The sequence below is a fragment of the Phoenix dactylifera genome, chromosome 8, assembly GCF_009389715.1.
Source record: "Phoenix dactylifera cultivar Barhee BC4 chromosome 8, palm_55x_up_171113_PBpolish2nd_filt_p, whole genome shotgun sequence".
NCBI classification, from domain to species: domain Eukaryota; kingdom Viridiplantae; phylum Streptophyta; class Magnoliopsida; order Arecales; family Arecaceae; genus Phoenix; species Phoenix dactylifera.
This window is the reverse complement of record NC_052399.1, coordinates 18,889,292-18,913,039: the sequence shown is the minus strand read 5'-3', so window position 1 is coordinate 18,913,039 and position 23,748 is coordinate 18,889,292. Positions and strand designations below refer to the sequence as shown.

The 23,748-nt window shown below is 38.8% G+C and overlaps 3 protein-coding genes across 5 annotated transcripts; 1 reads left to right on the top strand and 2 right to left on the bottom strand.

Annotated features, from left to right (window-relative positions):
• The first annotated feature begins 214 nt into the window (after positions 1–214).
• On the top strand, positions 215–1,341 carry LOC103702978. Its single transcript, XM_008785652.4, has one exon. The coding sequence runs from the start codon at positions 347–349 to the stop codon at positions 1,130–1,132; it is 786 nt and encodes a 261-aa protein (XP_008783874.2). The 5' UTR covers positions 215–346; the 3' UTR covers positions 1,133–1,341.
• Positions 1,342–3,781: 2,440 nt separating this feature from the next.
• On the bottom strand, positions 3,782–6,613 carry LOC103703048. The gene is made up of 5 exons (XM_008785748.2): positions 6,404–6,613; positions 6,173–6,304; positions 6,028–6,065; positions 5,775–5,841; positions 3,782–4,266 (listed from the first exon to the last, which is right to left on the bottom strand). The coding sequence occupies exons 1-5, from the start codon at positions 6,548–6,550 to the stop codon at positions 3,868–3,870; spliced, it is 783 nt and encodes a 260-aa protein (XP_008783970.2). The 5' UTR covers positions 6,551–6,613; the 3' UTR covers positions 3,782–3,867.
• Positions 6,614–13,469: 6,856 nt separating this feature from the next.
• On the bottom strand, positions 13,470–19,323 carry LOC103702977 (isocitrate dehydrogenase [NADP]-like). Of its 3 annotated transcripts, none has more exons than XR_603381.3 (16): positions 19,114–19,317; positions 18,289–18,332; positions 18,023–18,132; positions 17,057–17,094; positions 16,876–16,953; positions 16,720–16,773; positions 16,538–16,639; positions 15,857–15,942; positions 15,638–15,741; positions 15,386–15,454; positions 15,178–15,293; positions 14,977–15,011; positions 14,595–14,737; positions 14,113–14,235; positions 13,823–13,988; positions 13,470–13,734 (listed from the first exon to the last, which is right to left on the bottom strand). XR_603381.3 is itself a non-coding variant. In XM_008785651.4 (16 exons), exons 1-16 carry the CDS (start codon positions 19,160–19,162, stop codon positions 13,725–13,727), a joined length of 1,251 nt encoding a protein of 416 aa, XP_008783873.1. In that variant the 5' UTR covers positions 19,163–19,317; the 3' UTR covers positions 13,470–13,724. The 3 variants fall into 3 exon arrangements, 2 of the variants coding, with proteins under 2 accessions (XP_008783873.1, XP_026658762.1); XM_008785651.4 differs by having other exon boundaries at positions 13,899–13,988; XM_026802961.2 differs by lacking the exons at positions 13,470–13,734; positions 13,823–13,988; positions 14,113–14,235 and having other exon boundaries at positions 14,676–14,847; positions 14,941–15,011; positions 19,114–19,323.
• Positions 19,324–23,748: the final 4,425 nt, after the last annotated feature.

The window sequence follows — 23,748 nt, the reverse complement described above, 5'->3', positions numbered from 1 at the left end:
CATCGATTATATCATATATTTAAATTTTTTGATCTTTTATAAATATTTAAAAAAAAAATGACGAATAAGATCCTCACAGCCGGTATAGGTTAAATACTTAAATGTGATTTCGTGACACATGCTATTTCGTGTAAAGCGTAACCATTTTTTGGGCATCTCAATATCGAGCGTCGGGACTGCGTGAGCCCATCAAGCGGTTCGAACGAACGTCGGACTCGACCCGCTTCCGTATAATGGAAGAAGGTTTTTGCGTGTTTTCTTGTCTTTTTTTTCTTTTAAATACTTTTTTTGGGAGTTGTTTTGGATCCCTGCAGGGAAAGCGAAGCGCAGCGAGAGTTGGAGAGAGATGGAAGACGTCCTCACCGAGACCCCTCCGCCCTCGAGATTCTTCCAAGATGACCTCGACAACTTCGCCGCCCCGTCTCCCCCGGTCCCCTCCCCTTTCCTCCTCCTGAACCATACCCCTAACCCTAATCTCCTCCGCCCCTCCCTCCTCGTCATCGCCATCTCAGCCCCATCCATCTCCCTCCTCCACCGCATCCCCCACAAAACCCTCATCGGAACCCTAATCCTCCCGGAGATCCCTCTCTCCGGAAACTCCCTCGCGCCCTCCCCCCGCGACCGCTCCTGCAACATCTACGCCGTCGACCGACCGGCGCCATCGCCGCCGGCTGTCCTCGTCTCCGTCCAGTACCCCGTCACCGCCGAGAGGTCCCGCGCCGTCGCGAAGTCTCTGCTCGGCGAGATCCGTGCGGAGACCGTTCTGATCTTGGATTCGGTCCGGAGCCAGAACTACCGGGAGAGGCTGGCGGTGGACGAGGCGCTGGCCTTCAAGCTGGAGACCTCGGAGCAGAGGCGTGGAGGTGATCCGGCCGTGGTCCAGGGGGTCGAGCACCTGCCGTCGGGGAGCGTGATGGACGGCCTTGGAGCGGCGATCCTCGGGGAGTGCCAGATGAGGAAGGTCAAGGGGACGCTGCTCGCGACGTGGCCGGACAACGGGCGCCCGCCGGTGGCGCCGCTCCTGAGGTCTCTGCTGCAAGGCTTGGGCTTTGAGGTCGGTGGGGTGGAAGGGGAGGAGAATTTTGCTGGCTTTGGGGTTTCTTCTCGTTACGATTCGGATTTGTATACCTGAGAGGTGAGGATCGATCTATCGTACCAAACAAGTCTTCTTAGGTTCAATTTCACGCAGCATTTTGGATATTGAAGATTTGTTTGCTTCGTGTTTCATGTCATAATATTCCAAATTGGTCTATTTGAATCATTTATTTGTGCATCACCAGCAAGTATAACGTTCAAGAACAAAATGAGATTAATTGTTCCCCTGTGGCCGATTCCATTAAATTAACTGCTCCCATAATTCTAAGTTGTCTCATGGGTTGTTGAAGAGGAATGCATCAAGGTAAGATTCCAATTTGCTTATACACCATCCAATCCACAAAAGAGCATTTGGTCCCCCGTGTTCTCCACCTTGACCCACTTGTAAGTAACATTGTTCATGGTGGGCTTGGAGGGGCACCACCATGAACTGACTATAGAATTATTGAGGATAGCATATCTAGAGTGATTGTGTTGTTTGAAGTACCAGGAGATAAAATTTGGATTAAAAACTGCCAAATAATTAGCTCATTGTGAGTCAGAAGTCAACTGCAACAGAGCAGAATGTGAAAGGCCATGAGACAATACATGAGCTATGAATAAAATCACTTGCTTCCTTCTTTGCTAATGTCCTAGCAAATCGCATTTCTTTAGATACAAGCAAAATTATCCAGAAAATATTTCCAAGATGTCATGGAAAACGACACTATCTAAATCTCCATACCGTTCAGACTTGACTGTGTCACATAATGAGCAGAAAATAACTTCTGCTGCTATCCACAGGAAGCATTTTGAAAAACTCACCTTCAAAGTTTTGACACCATCAAAAAGCTAGCATCCTGAAGTAGAAGCCAGCTGGATCAAAGTCCCCACTGTTAAACGTTCTCGTTTCTTTAGTTCCTTCAATAATTCCTAAACCTGTTATGCTTCTTGGATTATTTACAAGTGCTATTCAGGCTCTCAAAGTTTGCAACATTAGCCGCAGCTTATGTAGGTGAATCCATGGAGGGTCATCATGGACTAGCTTCTAAAACAGTCCTTTTTTAACCTCATCTCAATTCATGCATTTTTCAAGATAATCACATGGTTGGGAAACATAATAGAGATAAATATGTATGAATATACAACCTAGAGTGGTAGGAAAAAAAGATAGACAATATTGCAGAATTTTAAAAAAATAATAATGGGTTATGTAATCTTTCCCTGGGTCTGTTTCAAGAATGATTCTAGAATATGATTCAATATAAAATACCGGTGGTTTACGTTATGGAAGAAACAAATGTATATGTGATATGAGATATTTACTAGTTACATAGGACTTAATTTATAAGGGATGGTGGACGATAGAAAGCCGATATAGATTATGTCTTTGTGATTAACTGAGACATTGCTAACCATGCATAAATCAAATGATTTGCTCCCAGATGGAAAACATATATCTTGCCAAATAGTTGTGATACTACAACGCAATGCTCCCGTGAGAAAAGTCTCCTTTGCATCAACAAGCACTGATAGCAAGATGGGAATTTCAAAGAACAGTCCTATATGGACTGGGTTCTGCCAATATCGAGTATGCTTATAATTTATATGTCTTCATAAAGTCTAAATATAATATCAGATTAACTCTATTTGAAAAGAATTTCAGAAATAAGCATTATACCAAGATGTTGCAAAACAAGAAGGCAAACAAAATATGAACCACATTCCCTTCCACATCCGATCACATCTTTTGATTTCAAAAATAACATGGTTCTATCAGGCCACTGTTTCTTCTATCTTATTTAATTTCTCTCTCCTTAATCCTCTTCATTCACAAGCTCTAACAACGGATTTTTATTTCCACATCATTGGTTTATATTCTACAAACTTTTTCACAGCCTGACAATTTTTTACCATTCAAACACTCTAGAAGTGCTTTCATGTTTGATCTTTCTCTGTGTTAGAAATATATAATTATATATCACTATATAATACACTCATGATAAGCACAACATTCAAATATTAAATTTTTAATGTCCATCTCTTCTGATCAAACCTGGAAAAAGGAAGTTTGCACTTTCACAATAATACAGGAATTTTAAATTCATTAGAAGTACAAATGCTAATCGCATATCACATAACATGAAAAATTTAATTATTTTCAACAACACCACATGTGCAAACTCATAAATGCTGTATGTAAACATGTTTGCTGTCCCTTCACCCACTACTCCAAGTCGCTGTTTAGTAAATTACTTGTTTCACTTATACTACAAGAATTAATATGGACATTTACATACGATTGAAGGAAAGGTACAATATTTGTATGTCACGAAAACTTTCTACCAATCTAACTAGAACAATTTTCTCTGCTTTGAGATTATGATATGCACTAATACGTACTTTGCTAGTCCAGAGAAGCAAAAGGGACCCTACAAACATACGCAGCACAAATGGTTTCATTGAAACCAAGCTAGTGTTACTTTACCCAAAAAAAAAACCAAGCTAGTGTTAGGGACACCAGAAATAGAACAATGGAACAACTTAAATATCTTATATACAGTGTACACTTTATCATGAAGCCATTCACTCTATTTTCCTTTCTTTTCCTCTTAGAGAAAACAGTTTTCCATTTTCTTCTTTTGTCTCTGTACTGCATGATAGGATCAAACTATGAATTTGGAAAGAGACGCATAACTACAAAAGCTAGGAAAAAGAGACCATTATTTATATGCAGACAACTTACATTGATTTTGAATTTAGTATTGAATGAGAAGAATGTAATTGCTACAGTTATAATATAGTATCAATGGCTAAACTTACAATGAAACCCAACAGAGCACCAACTAGAACCTGAATTTCTGTGTGACCAACCAATTCATTCAATGGATTGCATTTGCTGTAGGTTTTCTCAGATGAATCTTTAACATCAACGTTCAAACTTGGCATTGCACCCAATTTCCTTGGTGTAATTCCAGAACAGCGAACTTGATTGGATTCCAATCTTGATGTATAAGAATTTGCCTTCTCAGAGATGGAGACAAGGGGGACAATTTCCTTGGAATTTATAGAGGATGTTCCATGTTTAGAATCATTTAGATCATCTTCCTCTGGATCAAGAGTTGACTTGTCTTGGATTTTCAGTAGCTTGTTCAAAATCTTTGCATGGTAACCCACCTCTCTTCTAACTCCCTAAAGTTGATTAAACATATAAATGAGAAAACAAACACCACATTCACTAAATGTGGCATTCAAAATATTCATTCTCTCATACTAAGTATTCAAAGAATAGCATGGTTAAAACATATTTTTAGAGCAACTATAAATGAGCACATATTGCAGCTTAAACAAATAATGTTGAGTCTTATATTAATCCATAAATAGTTTTAGGTCCTTAGATGGTCAGAAGTAAACAAGAGACAGAATTCCACCATGAATTGAATGCGCAGAAGACACAGTTCAGCTAAGAACCTTGCCATCTTCTCAAAAGATTCAAACTCCTAACATTACGCAACACCGAATTTTGATTGGAAACTGATTATCTGCTGAAGCTGGCAGGCTTTGTCTCAGGAGGACGCTTTGCTTATTCTCCATTCTTCAAATGTCTACTAGTTGACCCAATGTTTCACTTTTAGAAGCAGTTCAGTGTCTCAACCAGAAATAAGCAATAAATCCAATCATGTGGTTTCTCTCATCTTTCTCAAGACTGTTTTGCATTGTATGTGGTTAAACTAAGTTTTTGTCAACAGCGTAATTGAGAAAAGAGGCACATACGAAAATGCAAAGCACAAAAAACAAATTGGAAGGGCAAAAAAAAAAAGGCTTGACATTTCCAAGCAAAATAACAAGGGCCTGGGTTTCAAATTAATCGCTTTTCTTCAGATAGTCCCCCTCCAATATGTTGATTTCAGGCTTTGACCATATGAAGCTAATATGAAATTTTTTTGAGAAATCTAATGCAGCAATTTGAATTACCGTGTTTAACATCTCATGGAACCACCTGAGCAAATCATTACTTTTTATCTATATACGAACACAATGTTAAACAAAAGCAAAAGAAATTGCATCGAGCAGGATACAGGCATCTAATTGCCAATTCTATATTATGAAGTCAGAGGCGCACTATTTTCACCATATGTAGACATGATAGTATAGATAATCATGTTAGTGTGATTTTGTAATTATAGAATCTGTCATCTGTATGACCCTCCTAGCAAACTATCTGCACACAACCAATTAATTTCTGGAACATAGGAACAACTTGAACTAAAACAGGAGTCGGATTCAAAGTTTTTTAGGAAAAAATTAATATTAAGCAAGCCAAAGCCAGCTTAATTTTCTCGACTGAGATCGTATGGGCATTTATAAAAAAGATATTAGGTAGTCACAGTAAAAAAGGGGGCCTGAGGTGCGACATGTCAAAATAGAAAATGGAACGGCTTGGGTTCCTGAAACCAAGTACATAAAATTGGAGCGAAGCTTGGTGGTCATATTGTTCTTTGTTCTAAGCCTGATTATTTCTAATGGCAAGAGCCTCAGCCAACTCACATAATCTTTCTGGATAAATATGAGCGGAAGTAGTATCAAGACAAACAACCTAAATGTTTTGCTTAAATTAATGGAAGGACATCTTCAACTTTTGTAGAGTGCATCATGGATTCATGGTGTCAGGGAAAATTTACAAACACAACAGAGTGTACCTGGGCATCGTACATTACAAGTGCAGCAAAGACCACGGACATGCCAAAGATCGAATCTGAAAATCCCCTGCGTTACAAGCATAAGCCTAGTCATAAAGCTAACAACAGCTCAATCCAACATGAATTTCCAGCCTCTTAACTATATAATTTCCATAACAAAATTAATAATAGCTCCTAGCACGAGAACTGATGCAGTCCCATGGTCACATAAACTTATCTTTCAAAGATTATAACAAACACTTTCTTTGCCTACCTTTGTAGACCAAGAGAAGTTGCAGCAGCTACAACGCTCTGTGAGTCAAGCAAGCAATTCGAAATCATCAAGAAATTGGAATTCGCTCGACTAAAACACCAAATTAAAGAAACCCCGCGACAGAAGTAATAAACTCTCGTCTTACAGCTGAATGAGTCGACGGCATTCCGCCTGACCGAACCGCCGCCTTCGGATCGATTCCCTTCCCATTAATAGCCGAAGTCAACGGCTTGGAGATCTGCCCGATCGCAGAGGCAAGAGTAGCTGCTACTAACACCTGAAACAGAAACCCAGTATCAACCAAGAAAAACGAAAAATTTCCTACTCTTATCTTCCAAAAAGAAGATCCGGGAGAGGTGGGACTGGTGAGCTTGACCTTGTTGTGGGCGAGCCCTGCGATCTCCTCTGCCCCAATTCTCAGACAACTAGTTGGAGATTTGGGTCTCCTTTGCGGAATCGAGAAGATGAAGGGCCGCTTCTGTACGGAGCGAGGGAAAGCAGCCAAAGAAGAGAGATAGGACATGCTTGCTTGTGGCCACCGCACAAGCTCTGACGGACGCCTCTTTTTCTTCTGACACCGAAAAACCAAAGGAATCGAGTCAAACTGTTTCGGTGAATATGTCAACTTTTTCTTTATAATATTACTGTACAATTGCTTAGAAATGGAAATAGATGCAGGAATAGAACTATATAATAGTAAATCTTAAAATATGATAATAAATATAAGAATAGAAATGTACAACCCAAAAATATACTTTATGAATTTTACATAATTTTAAAAATTGCATGCATATTCCAAGAATATGCTTCGAGATTTTAGGAATATTTCAAAAATATATCTTGGTAATCTATTAATGAAAAATATGTGATAATAAATTTCATAAATATGCTTAAGTAATCTGTTAAATATGTTTTGATGATCTCCTGAAGATTTGGCTACATGATATCAAAGATTTTTTGAAGATTTATACAGTTAATACACTTACGCAAGCTGAGTAGATAACATTGAGAGCTTAGAGCATGGTAGTTGAATGCATTGACAGAAAAGCCCCTTTATAAAAATATCAGCTAGTTGATTGGAGGAAAAGATTAATTAAATATGAAGTTGTTGACAAGAATATAAAATGGAAATCAATTTCTATGTACTTAGTAAAAGCATGAAAAATTGGATTAGCAATGGGATAGATGGCTGATATATTATCACACCATAGTATTGGTGAGTTAGAAAGGAGAATTTTCAATTCTTGAAGTAAAAATAGAATCCAAATGACTTCTTAGAAAGCCCCTTATATTCAAACTCGGTACTGCAACATGCAACTATTCTCTGCTTGTTAGCACTCCAAGAAATGAGATTGGATCCTAGAAAGATACTGGAGCCACTAACAAAACAACGATCATCAAAATTACTGGCTCCATCAGCATTCGAATAGGCGTGAAGAGTAAGAGGGGAATTTTGGGTCAAATGAAGGTTGTAATCAATGGTGTTTTCGAATACCGAATGATTTGCTTAACTGCAAGCCGGTGCAAGATAGTCGGTCAATTCATGAATTGACTCACTTGGTTGACAACAAAAGCAATATCTAGATGTATAAGGGTTAGATACTAAAGGGCCCCCACCAGACTGCAATAGTAAACCAAATCAAGAAGCGGAGTACCAGCACATAAGGACATCTAGGAACCCGCAGATACAGGAGTGGAAACATGTTTTGCATCGTCCATTTTGGCCTTAGGAGATCAAAAATATACTTGGACTGCTGCAAGTGAAGTCCCGAAGAAGTAGGTTTGCCCTCAATTCCAAGAAAATAATAAGAGTCCTAGTCCTTCATAGCAAATTCCGATTGAAGAGAGGCAATAAGAGAATCTAATGGGGTGCGTGGTGAGCCAGTTAGAAGAATATTATTGACATAAACAAGAAGTGCCATATAACTCTTGGCACGCTTGATAAATAGAGACACATTGGCTTTAAACCCACAAAATACCAAGAGTTTGCGAATAAGAACTAGGGCATTGGAACTAGGCCCATGGAGCTTGCTTGAGGTCATAAAGAAAATGTTGCATTTTGCAAACGTAAGTAGGATGATTCGGATTAGCGAAACCTAGAGGTTGCTTTATGTAGATTACCATGAAGAAATGCATTTTAAACATTTAATTGATGAATAGGCCAACTGCCAAAGATAGCAAGCGAAAGGATAGCACGAACGGTCACAGGCTTGATAATAGGGCTAAAGGTCTCATCATAGTCAATCTCTTTTGTTGATTAAACCTCTTAGCCACAAGATCTACTTTGTAGTGCTCCATAAAACCATCAACTTTCCTTTTGATTCTGACATCTATTTGTTGCCAATAATATGCTGCGAAGGAGAAGGTGGTGAAAGAATCCAAGTGCCATTGGAGATCAAGGCATTGTACTCATCAGCCATTGCTTCACACCATTGAGGATCCTGCTGAGCTTGTGTAAAGCATGTCGGCTTGGTAGGAGAGTAGCGAGCCACAAAAGCTATAGGATGTTTGATACTGAAGCGGTGTGGCTTTAGTGTTCCATTCTTTGACTGTGTAAGCATATGATAGCCACCAACTTGAGAAGAGGAAGAATGGTGTTCTCTTGGAGAGACCAAAGGTTCACTAGGTTGGATCACTAGGTGCAAACTCGGATGCGGTAGTGTAGGGCGCAGTTGAGATGGATTCAATGGAAGGCTATAGGTATGGAGACACATGGGGCTCATTGGCTGGACGTTGAATGGCTTGATTAGGTGACATGGGTTTAGAGGTAATATGTGATTCGGGCTGGGGTGGGATGTCAGGAAGTTGGCTTGCACCAGGTTCTGAGAATTGTTGTGATTGAGTGAAGTCCAAGGTGAAGAAGAGATGCTCGGAATTTTATGATTCTCCTCTCAAGGAGGGTGTTGTGCATAAGGACAAGGGTGCTCATTGAAGCAACATCACAAGATATAAAAAGCCATCGGTACTCATAAAAACCTATAGGATAATCAAGAAAGACACACGAAAGAGAACAAAATTTTAATTTATATTTAGCATCAGCTATGGAAAGCATAAGCAACCAACAATGCAAAGAAAATTATAGTCAGGTTTCTTATTAAATATTTTTTCCCAAGAAGAGATAAAATAAAGGATACATATGGATAACTAATTAATGATGAAATTAACTTTTTCAAATATGTAATCTCAAAATTTATTGAGCAAGAAGGGAAAGTTCTAGATCTACAATGTGGCAATCTTTTCATTCCGCTGCTCCATTTTATTGAGAAATATAGGCACAAGAGAAATGATGGCCAATACCATTGACATTTAATTATTTCTAAAAAAGATTAGACTGGCATTCACGTGCACAATTAGTTTGTAAAAAATTTATTTTACATGGCAAAATATTCTCAACATGCATGCAAAAAGTGTAAAAGACATGGTAAATATCTAATTTATTTTTCAATGGATAAAACCAAGAAAAACAATTAAAAACATCTAGAAAGTGAATGTAATATCGATAGCCAAAATAGGAGGCAGTGGGAGCAGATCCCCAAATATCGATACGAATAAATTCTAGTGGATGTGAGGACTGAAAAGTAAGTCATGACTTTTGCTTAATTGACACGAAGAATAAACAAACACATCATTTTCTTTATTAAAAGACAAATTTAAAGAACGAAGAACTCGGAGTGACAATAGGCATAGCAGCATGATCTAGCCACATTGATGCTAGATGAGAGACATGAGTTGAAGCAGCAAATATGGCAGGAGCCAACTTAGTGGCATCATCAAGCAAGAAGCAGTCGATACTTTCTTAAGCATTCCCTAGAGAAGGATTTGGGCGTGGTGAGGTCCTTCACAACAAAATGATCAGGATGAAATTCAAAAAGGCATGAGTTATCACGAGTAAAGTGAGATAGATAAAAGATTTTTAGTTATTTGAGGCATATGCAAAATATTATTAAGCCAAATAGGACGAGAAGAGACAATGAGAGTGGCCAACTATGTTTATAGCCATTCCTGAACCGTCCCCTATGTTGACTTGCTCTGGGCTACTGTGTACCAAGTAAGGTCATTGGCAATAGCAAGATTAGCTTGTGGCGAGTTGACATCAGCCTGATAGGATCGGTCAAAGCAGAGGTAATACTTTAAAGCAGTATATGCCATACTTCCGGCAGACTTAGACACCAAATTTTGCTATGGGGTGATTGCATGCAAGCAGCTGTGTGCGTTGAGATAGGCTTCAGAGTGTTGTTCTTTTGTATGAAATTGGCAGTAGGTGGAATTCCACCCATGGGAGAAGATATATTGTATGCATGGAGTCTCATTTGTACATTGTAACAACTCAGGACCACACCCAAAATGACTAGCCAGAAAGTATTATTTGGGCTCCTTGATCCTGTATAAGTACCCAACCTCTATCCAGCAAATAACCGATGTGGGACTAAATACACGTCCGCACGGGTCCTCACATACTCCATCCGTTCAAGCCATGACGTTCTCGTCAGGCTAACGGTTCATATCTATTCATATCAAATCACAAACACCCTGATTAACCCGTGGTCAGCCCCAATGGATCCGTGCTGCAGTGTCCCCTAGTCCACATAGGTTATAGACCGGGTCCGCTCTGATACCTTTTGTAACAACTCAGGACCTCACCCAAAATGGCTAGCTGGAAGGTATTATTTGGGTTCCTTGATCCTGTATAAGTATCCAAGATCTACCCAGCGAATAACCGATGTGGGACTAAACACACGTCCGCACAAGTCCTCACATACATCATATTGCAGTAGAATGCCGTGTAACTCTATCAAAGCTTGCAGCAATGCCCATGGTGAGAAGAGTGGAGACAAGGTGCTCATACTTGGGTCCAAGCTTGAGTAGCATCGGATGGCGAATATTTGCAAAAGCCCCTTGTCGACTAATAGCAGCTAGAATGTCTGAGAATCTCTTTACTTTTTGTAAGTAATCTTTCATGGAGAGTGAACGCTTATTAAGGGCATTGAAGTCGATCATAAGCATGTTGTATCATACTTCACTTTGTATGGCATAGAGCCGGAATCCGACAACATTTAGAAATTGCAACAGAGACGCCAATACCATGTAGAAAAGCAAAATAGAATTATGAAGTTTTTTTCTACGTATTATTTTATAGTGCTTCCATACAGTTGCTTTCAATAGTAATAGATACAAGGATGTAAATATATAATAATAATCCAGAAAATATACTCAGGAAGTTCTATAAAATTATGGAGATTCCACGAATATCTCAAAAACATACTATGATGATTTTTTTTATTTAAAAAAAATACGATAATGGGTTCTCGAAATATACTTTGCTAATTTCTTGAATATGCTTTGACAATCACTTAAATATTTGGCTGCATAACTTCAGAGATTTTTTTAAAATTTATACAACAGAAATAATGAACAACTTTCTTCTCTAGGTTTTCGGGGTCTGCATTTTAATTCGCGCCATCCGGCTTTACGAATCTATAAACAGTTTCATGAGTTGATACCGTAATGGTAAAAAATTGTTTTTTAAACTTTGGGTTCGGATTTTCACTTTACCACATATACTATTTGTATCGCGCCCCGGCGGCCAGACCTCCGATGTGCACGCCCAGACAGATGAAACAGAGGCATTCGGTGGTGAGGATGCCAAAGAGAGAACCAAATCATTTATAATGGAACCCATCTCTTATCTAAAATAGCAAGAGATAGTAGCATTTAAACTAAAATTCACGATCACCATAATAGCAATCGTTGCTTTCCAAGCAGCCTCAAGATATGCGCCCGTATATTACTCGTTTGGCTTGTGAAAAAAAAAAGAAGAAAACAAAAAAATAAAAAAATATTTCCTGTTTAATTGAAAATTGCAAATGAAAAAAAAACAAAAAATAGCATTTTCATGAAATAAAATTTTATGTTTAATGAGAAAAAAAATCAAAAAATATATAAAAAAACTACTTTTCCGCTGGTTAGAAATTGAGACCATTTTTTTTTAAGCACCCTTAAGCCATCAAAACTCATAGGTACAATTTTTTTTTTACTAAAAATATAATAAGTATTTCATTTTTTAAAAAAAATTAGATGCCCAATCAAACATAAGCTATTGTGAAATGTGTTACTTTCTCATCATCAATAAAACATACAAAAATTATTTTTCTAAATAATATATTTTCAAAAATTATTTTTTAAAAAAAAATATTATTAAAAAAAATTTCACAAACTAAATAAGTCTATAGGTACCAATCTACCTTAGTCTTCCTCGAAATAACTTGAGGAAAGCAAAACAATGACTGCTGCTACTGTATAGCTCCATATACGCATAACAGGATAGCATTGTCCAATTTTCACCGTACTTTGAGGTCCCAACATGTTGGGTTCTTGTCTCCAGTCCGAGGAGAGAAGTTATACATTAACCCAAAAAAAAAGAGTTTTAACACCAAAAAGGTATCATCAGCACCCCATATATATTATTCTTTATAAAAAACCATCCGCACACTACCAGTTTTTGAAAGAAAAAAAAAAAACAATCAAATCCATATCGATGCTATCAAATTTAACATTTTAAACAGAGAAAACAAATAAAGAACATAAGTTTGATAGATTGCAGAAATGCCACCTAAAATGAATTTGGACATATGCGTTTTCAAACCCAAAAATCATCGAAAATCAACAATGGTAAATGATCAAAAATATCAAACCAACCAAAATTTGGTTAATTATTCATATTGTAATGCTTAAAAGTAAGATACTCCATACCAACTTAGATCGAACGATACGGAGTGTACCATACCATATCGGTTCGGTACCGATATATGATACGTCCGACACTCGATACGTTAAAAAAAACGCCATACTGTACTATACCGATATTGTACTAGCGTGGCACCGGTACGAAGTCCAGTACTGAGACGGCGAACCTTGTTTAGAAGATTTACATCCGGCCATTTGTTATTCATATAGGAAGTCACATGCAAATAGTTGGTCCCTAAATTTAATTTTCTAAAAAAAAAAATCAGAAAATATGATGGTTAATTGTAAGAACAGCCATCAAAAAAAAAAAAGTTATTTTATGTAAGAAGCCGCTCAAATAAATGCTGATATATTTTCAAGTTGACATCATGTTAGTGTAATGCACGAAAAATCCAATTTAAACAACTCAATTCTTTTCCCTACCAGATATACCAGTTTTCACCCCTCCAGACCTCATTCACCAAATATGTATTTGATCCATAAAATTCAAACCAAACTCTACTGCAATGGCCAATTAGACTAAATGGTCACTTGACTATAGTTTTCCGTGTTGCTTTCCACCGCTCCGTGGAATAATTTTGTTTCAGAAGAATCTTATGGCTTTCAGACTCATGAAGCTACTCCTCTAGTAGTTACCAGGAATAGTAATACAGAGAGAACCTCATAAACAAGCTCAATCAATGCTAAAGCTAACAGGATGAGTCGAATCTCCTCAATTTTGAGGGTGCATCTATTATTTGTGCAAGTTGAAAACAACCAGTGGATTTAAGCTCAGAAATAAGATAAAAGTATTGGTCATGTACTAAAAGTTCAAGCACAACGCACATGATTGATTGTGAATTTGGAACCATAGTATAATTGATGGCTAATAACAAGATTTGTTAATTATTGTCTGAAGATATATAGCCTCCACATAACATGATAATCAAAATCCTTTTCCCCACAGCTCCAACCTAATCAGACCTGCAACCAACATTAAGCAACATCAAATTAGTTGATACAAAATCGAATGACCTAGACACACCCCAAAAAGAATTACTAGAGCTGATACCACAATGATGCTGAATCAAAGGACATCTTTCAAAAGACTATTTCTGCTTAAATCCTATATTGTGTGAGGGGTTTACAACTTTGATTTGCCAGGAAGTCTTGCCCTCAGTTCTTCTGCCACCGCATCAATAAACTCTTCAGTGTTCAGATACTGATCTCTTGTAACCCTGCAGGATTATTATGAAAAAGGAAAGAGGGGTAAATTTTGATTCATCAATTTCACTTGATTGAACCAAATAAGAAAAGAGTAAATCCCGGCAACCACACAAGTAATGACAGGTAAGGATGTACTTGGATCCAAAAATGAGGAGAGCGAGGTCTTTGGTCATCCTTCCAGACTCCACGGTTCCTATACAAGCAGCTTCAAGTTTTTCAGTGAAATCAAGCAGCTGGCCATTGTTATCTAGCTTCGCCCTGTCCAAATATTCACCACATAGTGGGTCGAGTAGTGTCATTAAACAAATATCACACAAGCCAGCTGCTTATTAAACAGACAGAAGATAGCCGCCTTTTGGTTAATTCGACTGCAGGCAATAGATTAATGAGAACGAAGCATAAAGATAGCACCTCAACAAATGACAGAATAGTGATGATGATGAGTAAGACAATGACAACAATGAAGATGATGATGATGGGAATAAAAGACGAAAAAAGTGACATTATAGCCATCACTTGCAATCACAAGAAAATTAAGGAATAATACCATTCAGATTCTGCTATGGTAGAAATGACCATCATTTAATTCAATAGAAGGAAAGTAGAGACTTTCATACCTGTGCGCAAGCCCACGTGACCAGGCAAAGATTGAAGCAATGCTATTTGTACTAGTTTCACCTCCTTTTTGGTGAACCCGGTAATGACGTGTGACTGTGCCATGTGCAGCCTCAGCTTCAAGTGTTTTCCCATCAGGGCACACCTAAACAAGATGCAAATTCCTATCTTGAGGTTCCATTTCAACAAGAAGCACATTTCATTGTGTAGAGACCATCAACCTTTTTACTGGTTCAGGGGTACACAGCCTGCAATCTGTGTCACTAAAATCTCAAGCATTCTAATTATTCTAAGTAATTTAGCATTTATTTTTACAATTTTATGAAATGATGAGAGAAATATACACACCAGCATGCAGATCTCATACGTTCAGGGTATACATACCAGCACTGATGTCATCAATCCAAGAGATCCAAAACCTGCAGTAACAGAAAGAAATTTGTTCTGGAATTAGAACATATGGCTTCCGTGATTTAATTTTTCTAAGGCTAGACATGGTTTATCAACATAACTTTCTATAAATACATACAGTGCCCAAGAAAAATAAAGAATTCTACTGAAAATGAAGCGGAATAGAGTTCAAACCTTGAGCTAAAAAATCACTCTGTACATCTCCATCATAGTTCTTGCAAGCCCATACATAACCACCTTCACTCTTAAGTGCATAGGCAACCATATCATCAATAAGACGATGCTCATACCTACCAAAAGTTAATAGCACATGAGAGACAAACAACTAAACTTTCGCAAACACCACTAGTTATGAGTAGCCGAGTCAGTGAATAAAGCTCACCATATTCCTGCAGCCTCATACTTTGATTTCCATTCAGGTTCATATACCTCTTGAAAAATGTCTTTAAACCTGCAGTACAAAAATATGAAAACAAAGGGCAAAAAAGAAAAGAGTAAGCACAGGACAGATGACAGTGAAAAAGATACCAAAGTTAGTCAGAACTGAAGTATCATGGGTAAAATTACAGTGTGATGACTATTTGATGAGGATAACTACTAATACAAGTGCAGAGTGATAAGGGATGGGACAAACCTTCCATCATACTTCTTCAGAATTGTATTTTTGGTGCTAAGGTAAAGTGGCCACCTTTTCTGGTAAGCCATATTCATTGAAGCCTCAGCAAAAGCGCGAATGGACTATAAACAATTAGGTGACAGGAAAAAAAGATCTCAGAAACAAAAAGATGCTAATTCAGGGTCCACAAAGTAAATATATAACGATTGCAATATATATGACTTGCAGCATGCATACCTCATCGGTGTTGTACATAGACAAGGCCACTCCACCAGCACCAGTGAAGTTGAACACCTCTAGCTCAGCTTGCTCTTCTTGCCCCTCTGGACATTCAGGCACATGATAAAATAGATTTTAACTAAATTCAAAAATAGCAACCAAAATAAATGAAAGTTGATGTTCTAGCAACAAAACAGACTTTGAAGTACTAAAAGATAAACATAAAAGAGGCACGGACAATGTACTGTCAAAGTTTAATATTCACTGTGTCATAGCTTGGGTATTGAAGGAAAAGAAAATGCCAAACCTAATATGGCTCGTATACTATATTTTAATTATTCGCTTTTCTGCATTACAAAATTTTTACAAATCACTTTCTTCTTGGTCCAGCACTTCTTTGCAGGCTTCTTAGGTAGCACTGTGTGTTGGTTGGGACATGGATATCTAGGTCACGACCTTGGTTCCCAAGTCACTGCTCACAATTTGATAAAACCCCTCACATAGAAATACAGAAAAACACTATTAAGTAATATAGAAAAACAATACACTCAAAACTACTGAAAACCACTGGTCCCCACTATCTTGCAGGCTTATCAAGTCCAGACTTCCAACACTGAATATGCAGCCTCAAAACCACATATGTATAGACAATTTTTGAATAACTTGGAGAACATTTAAATTAATGGCAAATGCACTTACCAAATACTAATTTTAGCTTTCCAGGTCCTTTAATAACTGTATCAGTTGCACGGTACTGATCACCAAAAGCATGTCTTCCAATGCATATGGGTTTGGTCCATCCTGGAAATGTTGCGGATAAGAGAGAGCAAAGGAATGTGTGCATAGCACAAAAAAAGTATAATATGACATTTTCTCAATACCTGGAATAAGCCTTGGAACATTTTTGCAGATGATTGGCTCTCTGAACACGGTGCCTAAAGAAATAAAAGAAACAAAATAGATTACAATAAATAACAAGGTTAATATGACTTCAGTGAGTGAAAATCAAAACTATATCCAGGTAAGTCATCACATACCGTTCAAAATGTTTCTGATTGTCCCATTTGGACTCTTCCACATGGATTTTAGGTTGAACTCCTTCATACGAGTTTCATCTGTTGGAATGGAAACCACAAGGTAAAAAACAAATCCAAAGTCATGAGAAGCATTTGTGCCTCCAAAAGTTTATATATATCCATTCAATTGGTTCAGCTTTACCTGGTGTTATTGTTGCACATTTGATTGCAACATTATACCTACAATAGAAAAATAGCAGTGTAAGCTTGATTTAAATTTACCAGTACAAAATCGTGGCAGCAGGCTAGAGAATATAAGCTACTGAAACTATGAAAATGAGCAATTAAGATACCAGCGTCGAAATCTCTATGAACAGAGACATGGAATTTTACTGTCAATCTTTCCATTAAAAGATAATAGACCCTCAACCCAAATGGAGAATATGTCTAGTAGTCCATTCGTTTCTTTATAAATCACAAAACATGATTGGAAGCATGGCTTTAAATCCCGGCAGGATGGGGAGGCATCCCGGTCATCCTATCCGGTTCTTGTGAGAAAAGAGAAACTAGGACAATGCATGACTCTGAAACCCATCCATACAGGTAAAGAAGAAGAAAAAGGAAAGAAAAGAAAAGAAAAAAAGAAGAAGAAATGGGAAAAAAGGAAAGAAAATAATGAAGGGAGAAGGGGAAGAAAAAGAACGAAGGAAAGAAGAAAGAAGGGAAAGGAAGAAGAAAAGGCAAAACAAGGTAAAGAAGGGATAGAAAGAAGGAAAGAAAGGAATGAAGAAACGGAGAAGAAAAGAAAGGAAAGAAAGGAATGAAAAACAGGAAGAAAAAGGAAAAAGAAACAACGAAAGAAAGAAGAGAGAGAAAGGGTATCTACCAATAAGCTCGACCTGGATGGCGAAACGGGGCTGCCCCCATCCCACAGGATTTAAAAATCTTGATTGGAAGAAAGCTTTAGCTAATGCTACAGGTATTCATTCACACACTTAACTAGCAAAGGCATATTATTATGAGAATACTACTAAGTACAAGCCAAACGATTAACGAATTTTGCACTACTGAGTCTAAAGAGATAAGACACAAGAATGTTTGAGGAAGATGCATCAAAGACTGGAAAAATTACATGATTAATAGGTCATAAAAAGAGCATGATGCTTACTTAAGAGTAGCTTCAGCACTTTCAACTGTAACTTTGTCATTTGTAGCATCACGATTGGGAAGTCCTAGGTCAAAGTACTTGATATTCAAGTCCAGAAATGGGAAAATAAGCTGCATGTTTCATCAAAACATCAGATCCAGAAGACGTGATCTTAAATCTGGCAACGATAACAAATACTCATCCAAGCAAAAAGAAAGGGCAGAGAAAATGGCAAGCAAGAAAGATGAAATAGAAAAGCCAAGTACGATATTAAATTCATCGCCCACCTTATCTTTGATTGATTTCCAAATGACCCGAGTCATTTCATCCCCTGCACCAAAGAACCAAACAGATGAAGCCAGTAATTACCAAATATGTGACTTGCAAAAGCCATATAAACATAGTACATCCTTCGAATCAAAACTATTATTTTGTCCAAGTATCAAAAAGCTTCTCAGGATACTAAAACAAAATATTCCGTGATTCTATAATTTTATAATAGGAAAAACATTTAAGTTCATCAAAACATAAGTAATGAAAAGCATATTGAACACCAAAAAATTGGCGCCGCAGTTATGTAATATATGCATTATATTTGCGTATGCACGTCAAATGATTGATAGATACATGATCTTTTGATCTTGCAAGCGAGCAATAAAATTCTCAAGACAATATATACTCTTAAAATATGTTAAATTGCAGAAAATATTCTCTCCATAATAAAGTAGCATCGCAGTTAACCAACAACCTTCAATTTCGCAGGGGTGGGGAAGGTTTTGCACGTTTAAACGCCAGTCCTAGCAAATTATATCATCATCTAATAACAAAATGGTTTTCTTTGATTAAAAAAATCCACAATATTTTCCCACGTTTGAGAGAAGTAAATCAGAAAACTCGGCAAAGTAACTGAGAAGCGTCCGAAGTAAGAATTTACACAACAGCGGTTTTTAATCATCTGAGACAGCTTATCAAACACTTGAACAAGAAAAGAAAAAATTGTGATTTTGGAAACTTCACAGTATCAGATAACCATGAACATGTAGTTGATGCATCGAGATAAGTAGAAGCGCATAGATCGCGGAAGGGGAGGAAGGAGGAGAGTTGGTGCTCACCGTCCATCTCGACGATCGGGTTCGCGACCTTGATCTTCCCCAACGCCATCTCCGGGAGAGAGCTCGTGAAACGCGAGAAACGGCAAATCGAAGAGCGAAGGGGGAAAATCCGAGCACGGAAGGGGAACGCAGTGGGACACCGAGGAAGCGCTTATATAAGGGCCGCGCCGGCCGGCCGACGGAAGGCAAGAGGGATTTGGCGAAGCGACCGACAGGTGCCTGTGTATCTAAAGGCCTAGTTTTATTGTCCAGCCATGGGTCTGGGGCACGTGGCAGTGTGTGATCTATTCATTGTAATATTATATCTTTCGGTTGGTGTGGCTAATCTCGTTTACTCGCGATTGGATTGGACTGGATTGGCGTGCAACGAGCGTGTCGGGTCTGGTCACACCACGAAGCCGTACAAGCCATCAATCACGACCGCCTATTGTCCTATATATCAAATACGCATCTCGATGCATTATTATCAAAATAAACGGTTGTGATTGATGCAAGGGACCGCCACGCCGTGCACGTCATGTAGGACATGAAAGACGCCGCCGATACAGTAGACGCGAGAAGCCAGTGTAAGCGCCCTAGTTTAGATGGACTCGGCCCCCTTTGAGTCAAACTGGATCCAGTACAGTTGTTGGGTCCCATTGTGGTTTGTTGGTCCCGAAGATAAGACACCGTTGACGTGAGGCTGTGACCAGCCTACTGAAAATGACCAACCCGTGTGTTTATCCAGAAATAAAATAAAATATATTTATATACATGATCATGTATTTTTATATATTTTGTATATTTTTATGTAATTATATGTTAAGGGGTATTCATGGCTTGGTGCTTGTTATAATTATATATTAATGGGTCATTTTGTGAAAAAAAAAAAAGAGCCTAAAGATTAGGTTTTTATTACCTAGTCATATTACCAGGAACATAACAGACCACCGGTGTGGAGCTTTTTATCCTTCAAGTTATTTTTTTAATATGTCATCTCAGTCTTGGTATGAAATGTCATTATAGTCCTTGTATAGAGTCCATTCTCCAAGTGTTTAGTGGGAAGCTATGAGCTGATTGGATCCAATCCTTGGCATTAATATGCTGTCCTTAGTTCTTGCCTGATGTACAGAAATGACCCAGAGAGATGAATGAGGGCTTTGCCACGGGCTAGGTCTCTTGGCTAGCTCGGTATTTCGCACAATAAACTAGCATATTTGGGTGATCCATCGAGCCGATGCAATTCATAGCCTAGTTGCAGCATAAAACACCAATGCTGAATCTCCTTGCCATGCAACAAACCATCGTTGCAGAGCTTTTCACTTTTCTCCTTCTCAATGATGTTATCATAGTCCTAATCCGTTCTCCAAGGTTTTGGTGCGAAGCTAGGAGCTAGTTGGTCCCAATCCTTGGCCATATTGTTTTGTCCTTAGTTCTTGCCATATAGACATAGAGGACTTTGCCATATGCCGGGTCCCTTGGCCAGCTCGCTATTTTGCATTAGGAATGAACCTAATTCTTGCAATTGCTCCAAATACCCTCTTTTAGCTTCTAGGTCTATTTTTTAGTTCAAAATCTCTCTTACTAACTGAAATAAAAGAATTAGTGGATCTGTTCTGCTCGAACTAGGATGAACTCCTGTTTAAATGTCTAGACACATGAATAATTACATGTGGATTGTCGTGGCCTCAGACTTGGGTTAATTTTATGTTGTATGGAACCTACGCATTAAATGTTTTCAGTTTCAAGATGCTAGCTTGCCAGCAGGGCTGGCTCAAGCCTTAGGTGACCTAGGTTGTCGCCTAAGGCTCCGGCCCAAAGGAAGGCCTCCACCCAGACTCCGTATCTACAGTGAATCATGGTCGTAGAGCCAGAGCAATAGCTACCTCAACAAGACATGGGAAGATGAGGGTGTTCGGAGTCGCTGTCCGCCCGTCCTAATCCCATCGCCCACGGCAAAAAGTTATAAACCTACGCTACGCCTCTAGCAACCTGGCTCCTCTCGGCTCTAGCTCTATGCCTCTACCTCAGTTATTCTCTGGCTATAAACCTACTCTTCAGCTCTTCTACGTTTTCTTCTTTTACTCCTCATCGTCATCCTCTTGTGCAGTTTTGCTTCACCGTCTTCGCCTTTGTTGTGACCAACAAGGGCGCCGGCGAGCGGGCGAGGCCGTTTCTGGCCGACCGCCGGGGTTACTGTGAGAACCCATGCGGATGTGTATTTAGTCCCACATCGGTTATTCGCTAGATAGATTTTGGGTACTTATACAGGATTAAGGAACCCAAATAAAACCTTCCGGCTAGCCATTTTGTGTGAGATCCTAGGTTGTTACAAATGGTATCAGAGCGGATCCGGCCCATAACCTATGTGAACTAAGGGACACTGCAGCACGGATCCATTGGGGCTGACCACGGACCAATCGTAGTGTTTGTGATTAGATATGAACCCTTAGCCTGACGAGGATGTCAAGGCTTGAATGGGGGGAGTATGTGAGAACCCGTACGGGCGTGTGTTTAGTCCTACATTGGTTATTCGCTGGGTAGATCTTGGATACTTATACAGGATTAAGGAACCTAAATAATACCTTCTGACTAGCCATTTTGGGTGAGGTCCTGGGTTGTTACAGTTACAACTTACAAGGAGTACCGCCGACTGTGGGCCCCTCTCCCCCTCCACCTGCAACCAAAAAAGGCTTCTTTCGTATGAGCAGAAGTTGCCAATATAGTAAAATCTATTAATTATTTTATAGAAAATCTAATTCAAATCGCACTTCCATTAAGAGTTTCGGAGCATTTGAGCCCTGTTGCCACCTTGCCACCTCGTTTATTCCAAATGACTTTCAAGTGGGGGAGGATGCTTCAAATTAGCAGACGGCCATGTCTTGTGTCAACCATGCATTTGGTTGGGCTGGTATTTTAGAATCTATATCTTCTACGTACAATAGAAATTGCTAGAGGCAAGGCTCATCCATCTGTAGCTCCTTTTTTTTAGTTTTTATCAGTATGACTAGTTTCCATCTTCCTTAGATTAGATTCATCGAATACCTTTTTCTATCTTTATAATTTATATAAAGAGATATATAAATAAATATTTAGTCCCACGTTAGCTACATAGATCTTGAATACTTATAATTTTTAGGCAACATCCTAAGTTTACAGTTTATATGCGCGTCAATTCATAAGAAGCCTACCTTGTTTTCAGGAGCAAAGGAGATTAGTATGTGAAAATAGAGCAAGAGGGTATTCATAAAATCTAATCTAAATAATCCTAACAGGTGAAATTCACCACTTGTATTGCACGTGCCAAATCCTAGGAACCCATGCACGCCAGTGGCGTGTATGAGAAAGGCCGGCAGAATTGGTAGCATCCCTTTTTTGGTTGGAAACCTCAGCTCTTGGCCTTCGGTGAGTTCAATAAATCCTCGCAAATCGCAATAGTGGATAAACATTATTTACTCCGAAGTCCGACGACCTTTCCAGGACTCCTGATCTCTGATGATGATTTCTCGGAGGGTCGCGCTACGTCACTGGTCTCCTTGATTGGATGAGGGGCAGACACGTGCGAACCGTGGATTCGTGCATCAGAATGTGATGTCGCCGAGTTGGATGATAAAAATATTCCGGCCGTGGCCTGTTGTTTCTGATTGGTTGGTTGGATCGTGTTTGTCTCGCTGCAAGCCCAGAGAGTATGACGCTTTATTCGCGTTTCCAGGGGTCGAGATTCACACTGGATGCAGCGCCGTCGTGCCTACTGCCAAAGGTAGCGGCCCACTCCAAGTTGTAACGGTTCGTGCACTAAAATCTAGGTGACTAGATCTTGGTACATGCAACCGAGTTCAGAGAATATTACGTGGCACCACCTCCCATCACTATTTTGCATCGAAGCAGGCCAGGACGGGGCTATCTAATCGAACAAATGCGCGTGATTTTGTGGCATTTTAATAATTATATTTTTCCTTTTCTATTTATTGCTGTCCAAAATCCTAGTCAGAGAATTTGGACTAGTTTCGAGCAGGAGAGATCGAACACGAGTTCAAAAACAGCAGGTCGGTTATGGTTGTGCTTGGATGAAGCGATCTTCTAAAACCGGATCCAAAAAAACAACATCAAAGATCATCAAATTTTGTTCAATTGAGAATCCTTTAATATCTAAATATGGTAGAATATTAGAGAACAGCAGAGATTTGAGAGAGCGAAAATAGCAACATAAGCGAGAGTGCAAACATAAGAATGAGCTTACGACAGGATGAAATTGATGTTGAGTACTAAGAAAGACGGACATGCACCTTAATTACTTAGTAACTATCTGCTTGTTACACATGTTGCGGGGATTGATAGCGGAGTTGTATGATAATTGTTTTACATGTACAACAAGCTATAACCATCCCACAATGTGCTTTTATAAATGCACAGGTCATAACCATCATTTTAATGAACTTTAACTGTCTTAAATGTATTTTAATCTAAAAATATATGGTTTATCACTATTTGTCATTCATACAAATCGACGGCTCAACTGTCTGCTTAGGCCGACAAATTGATCGGCGCTAAGGTCAGCACCCTTGTCTACTACCGAGGTTAGTATATGCCACTTGATAGGTGGCAACCCGGCCATCATAGTTATCAATTTGTGGACTATTAAATGCGAACATTCTA

Excerpts from the sequence above, each read along its gene's own strand:
- LOC103702978 (XM_008785652.4), top strand. The coding sequence starts at position 347 with ATGGAAGACGTCCTCACCGAGACCCCTCCGCCCTCGAGATTCTTCCAA.
- LOC103703048 (XM_008785748.2), bottom strand. The coding sequence starts at position 6,550 with ATGTCCTATCTCTCTTCTTTGGCTGCTTTCCCTCGCTCCGTACAGAAG. Across the intron at positions 6,305-6,403 it reads CAGGGCTCGCCCACAACAAG|GTGTTAGTAGCAGCTACTCT; the intron begins GTCAAGCTCACC and ends TTTCTGTTTCAG. Across the intron at positions 4,267-5,774 it reads TTGTAATGTACGATGCCCAG|GGAGTTAGAAGAGAGGTGGG; the intron begins GTACACTCTGTT and ends AATCAACTTTAG.
- LOC103702977 (XM_008785651.4), bottom strand. The coding sequence starts at position 19,162 with ATGGCGTTGGGGAAGATCAAGGTCGCGAACCCGATCGTCGAGATGGAC. Across the intron at positions 14,738-14,976 it reads GATTGATGACATCAGTGCTG|GTGTGCCCTGATGGGAAAAC; the intron begins GTATGTATACCC and ends CATCTTGTTTAG. Across the intron at positions 13,989-14,112 it reads CTCCTCATTTTTGGATCCAA|GGTTACAAGAGATCAGTATC; the intron begins GTACATCCTTAC and ends ATAATCCTGCAG.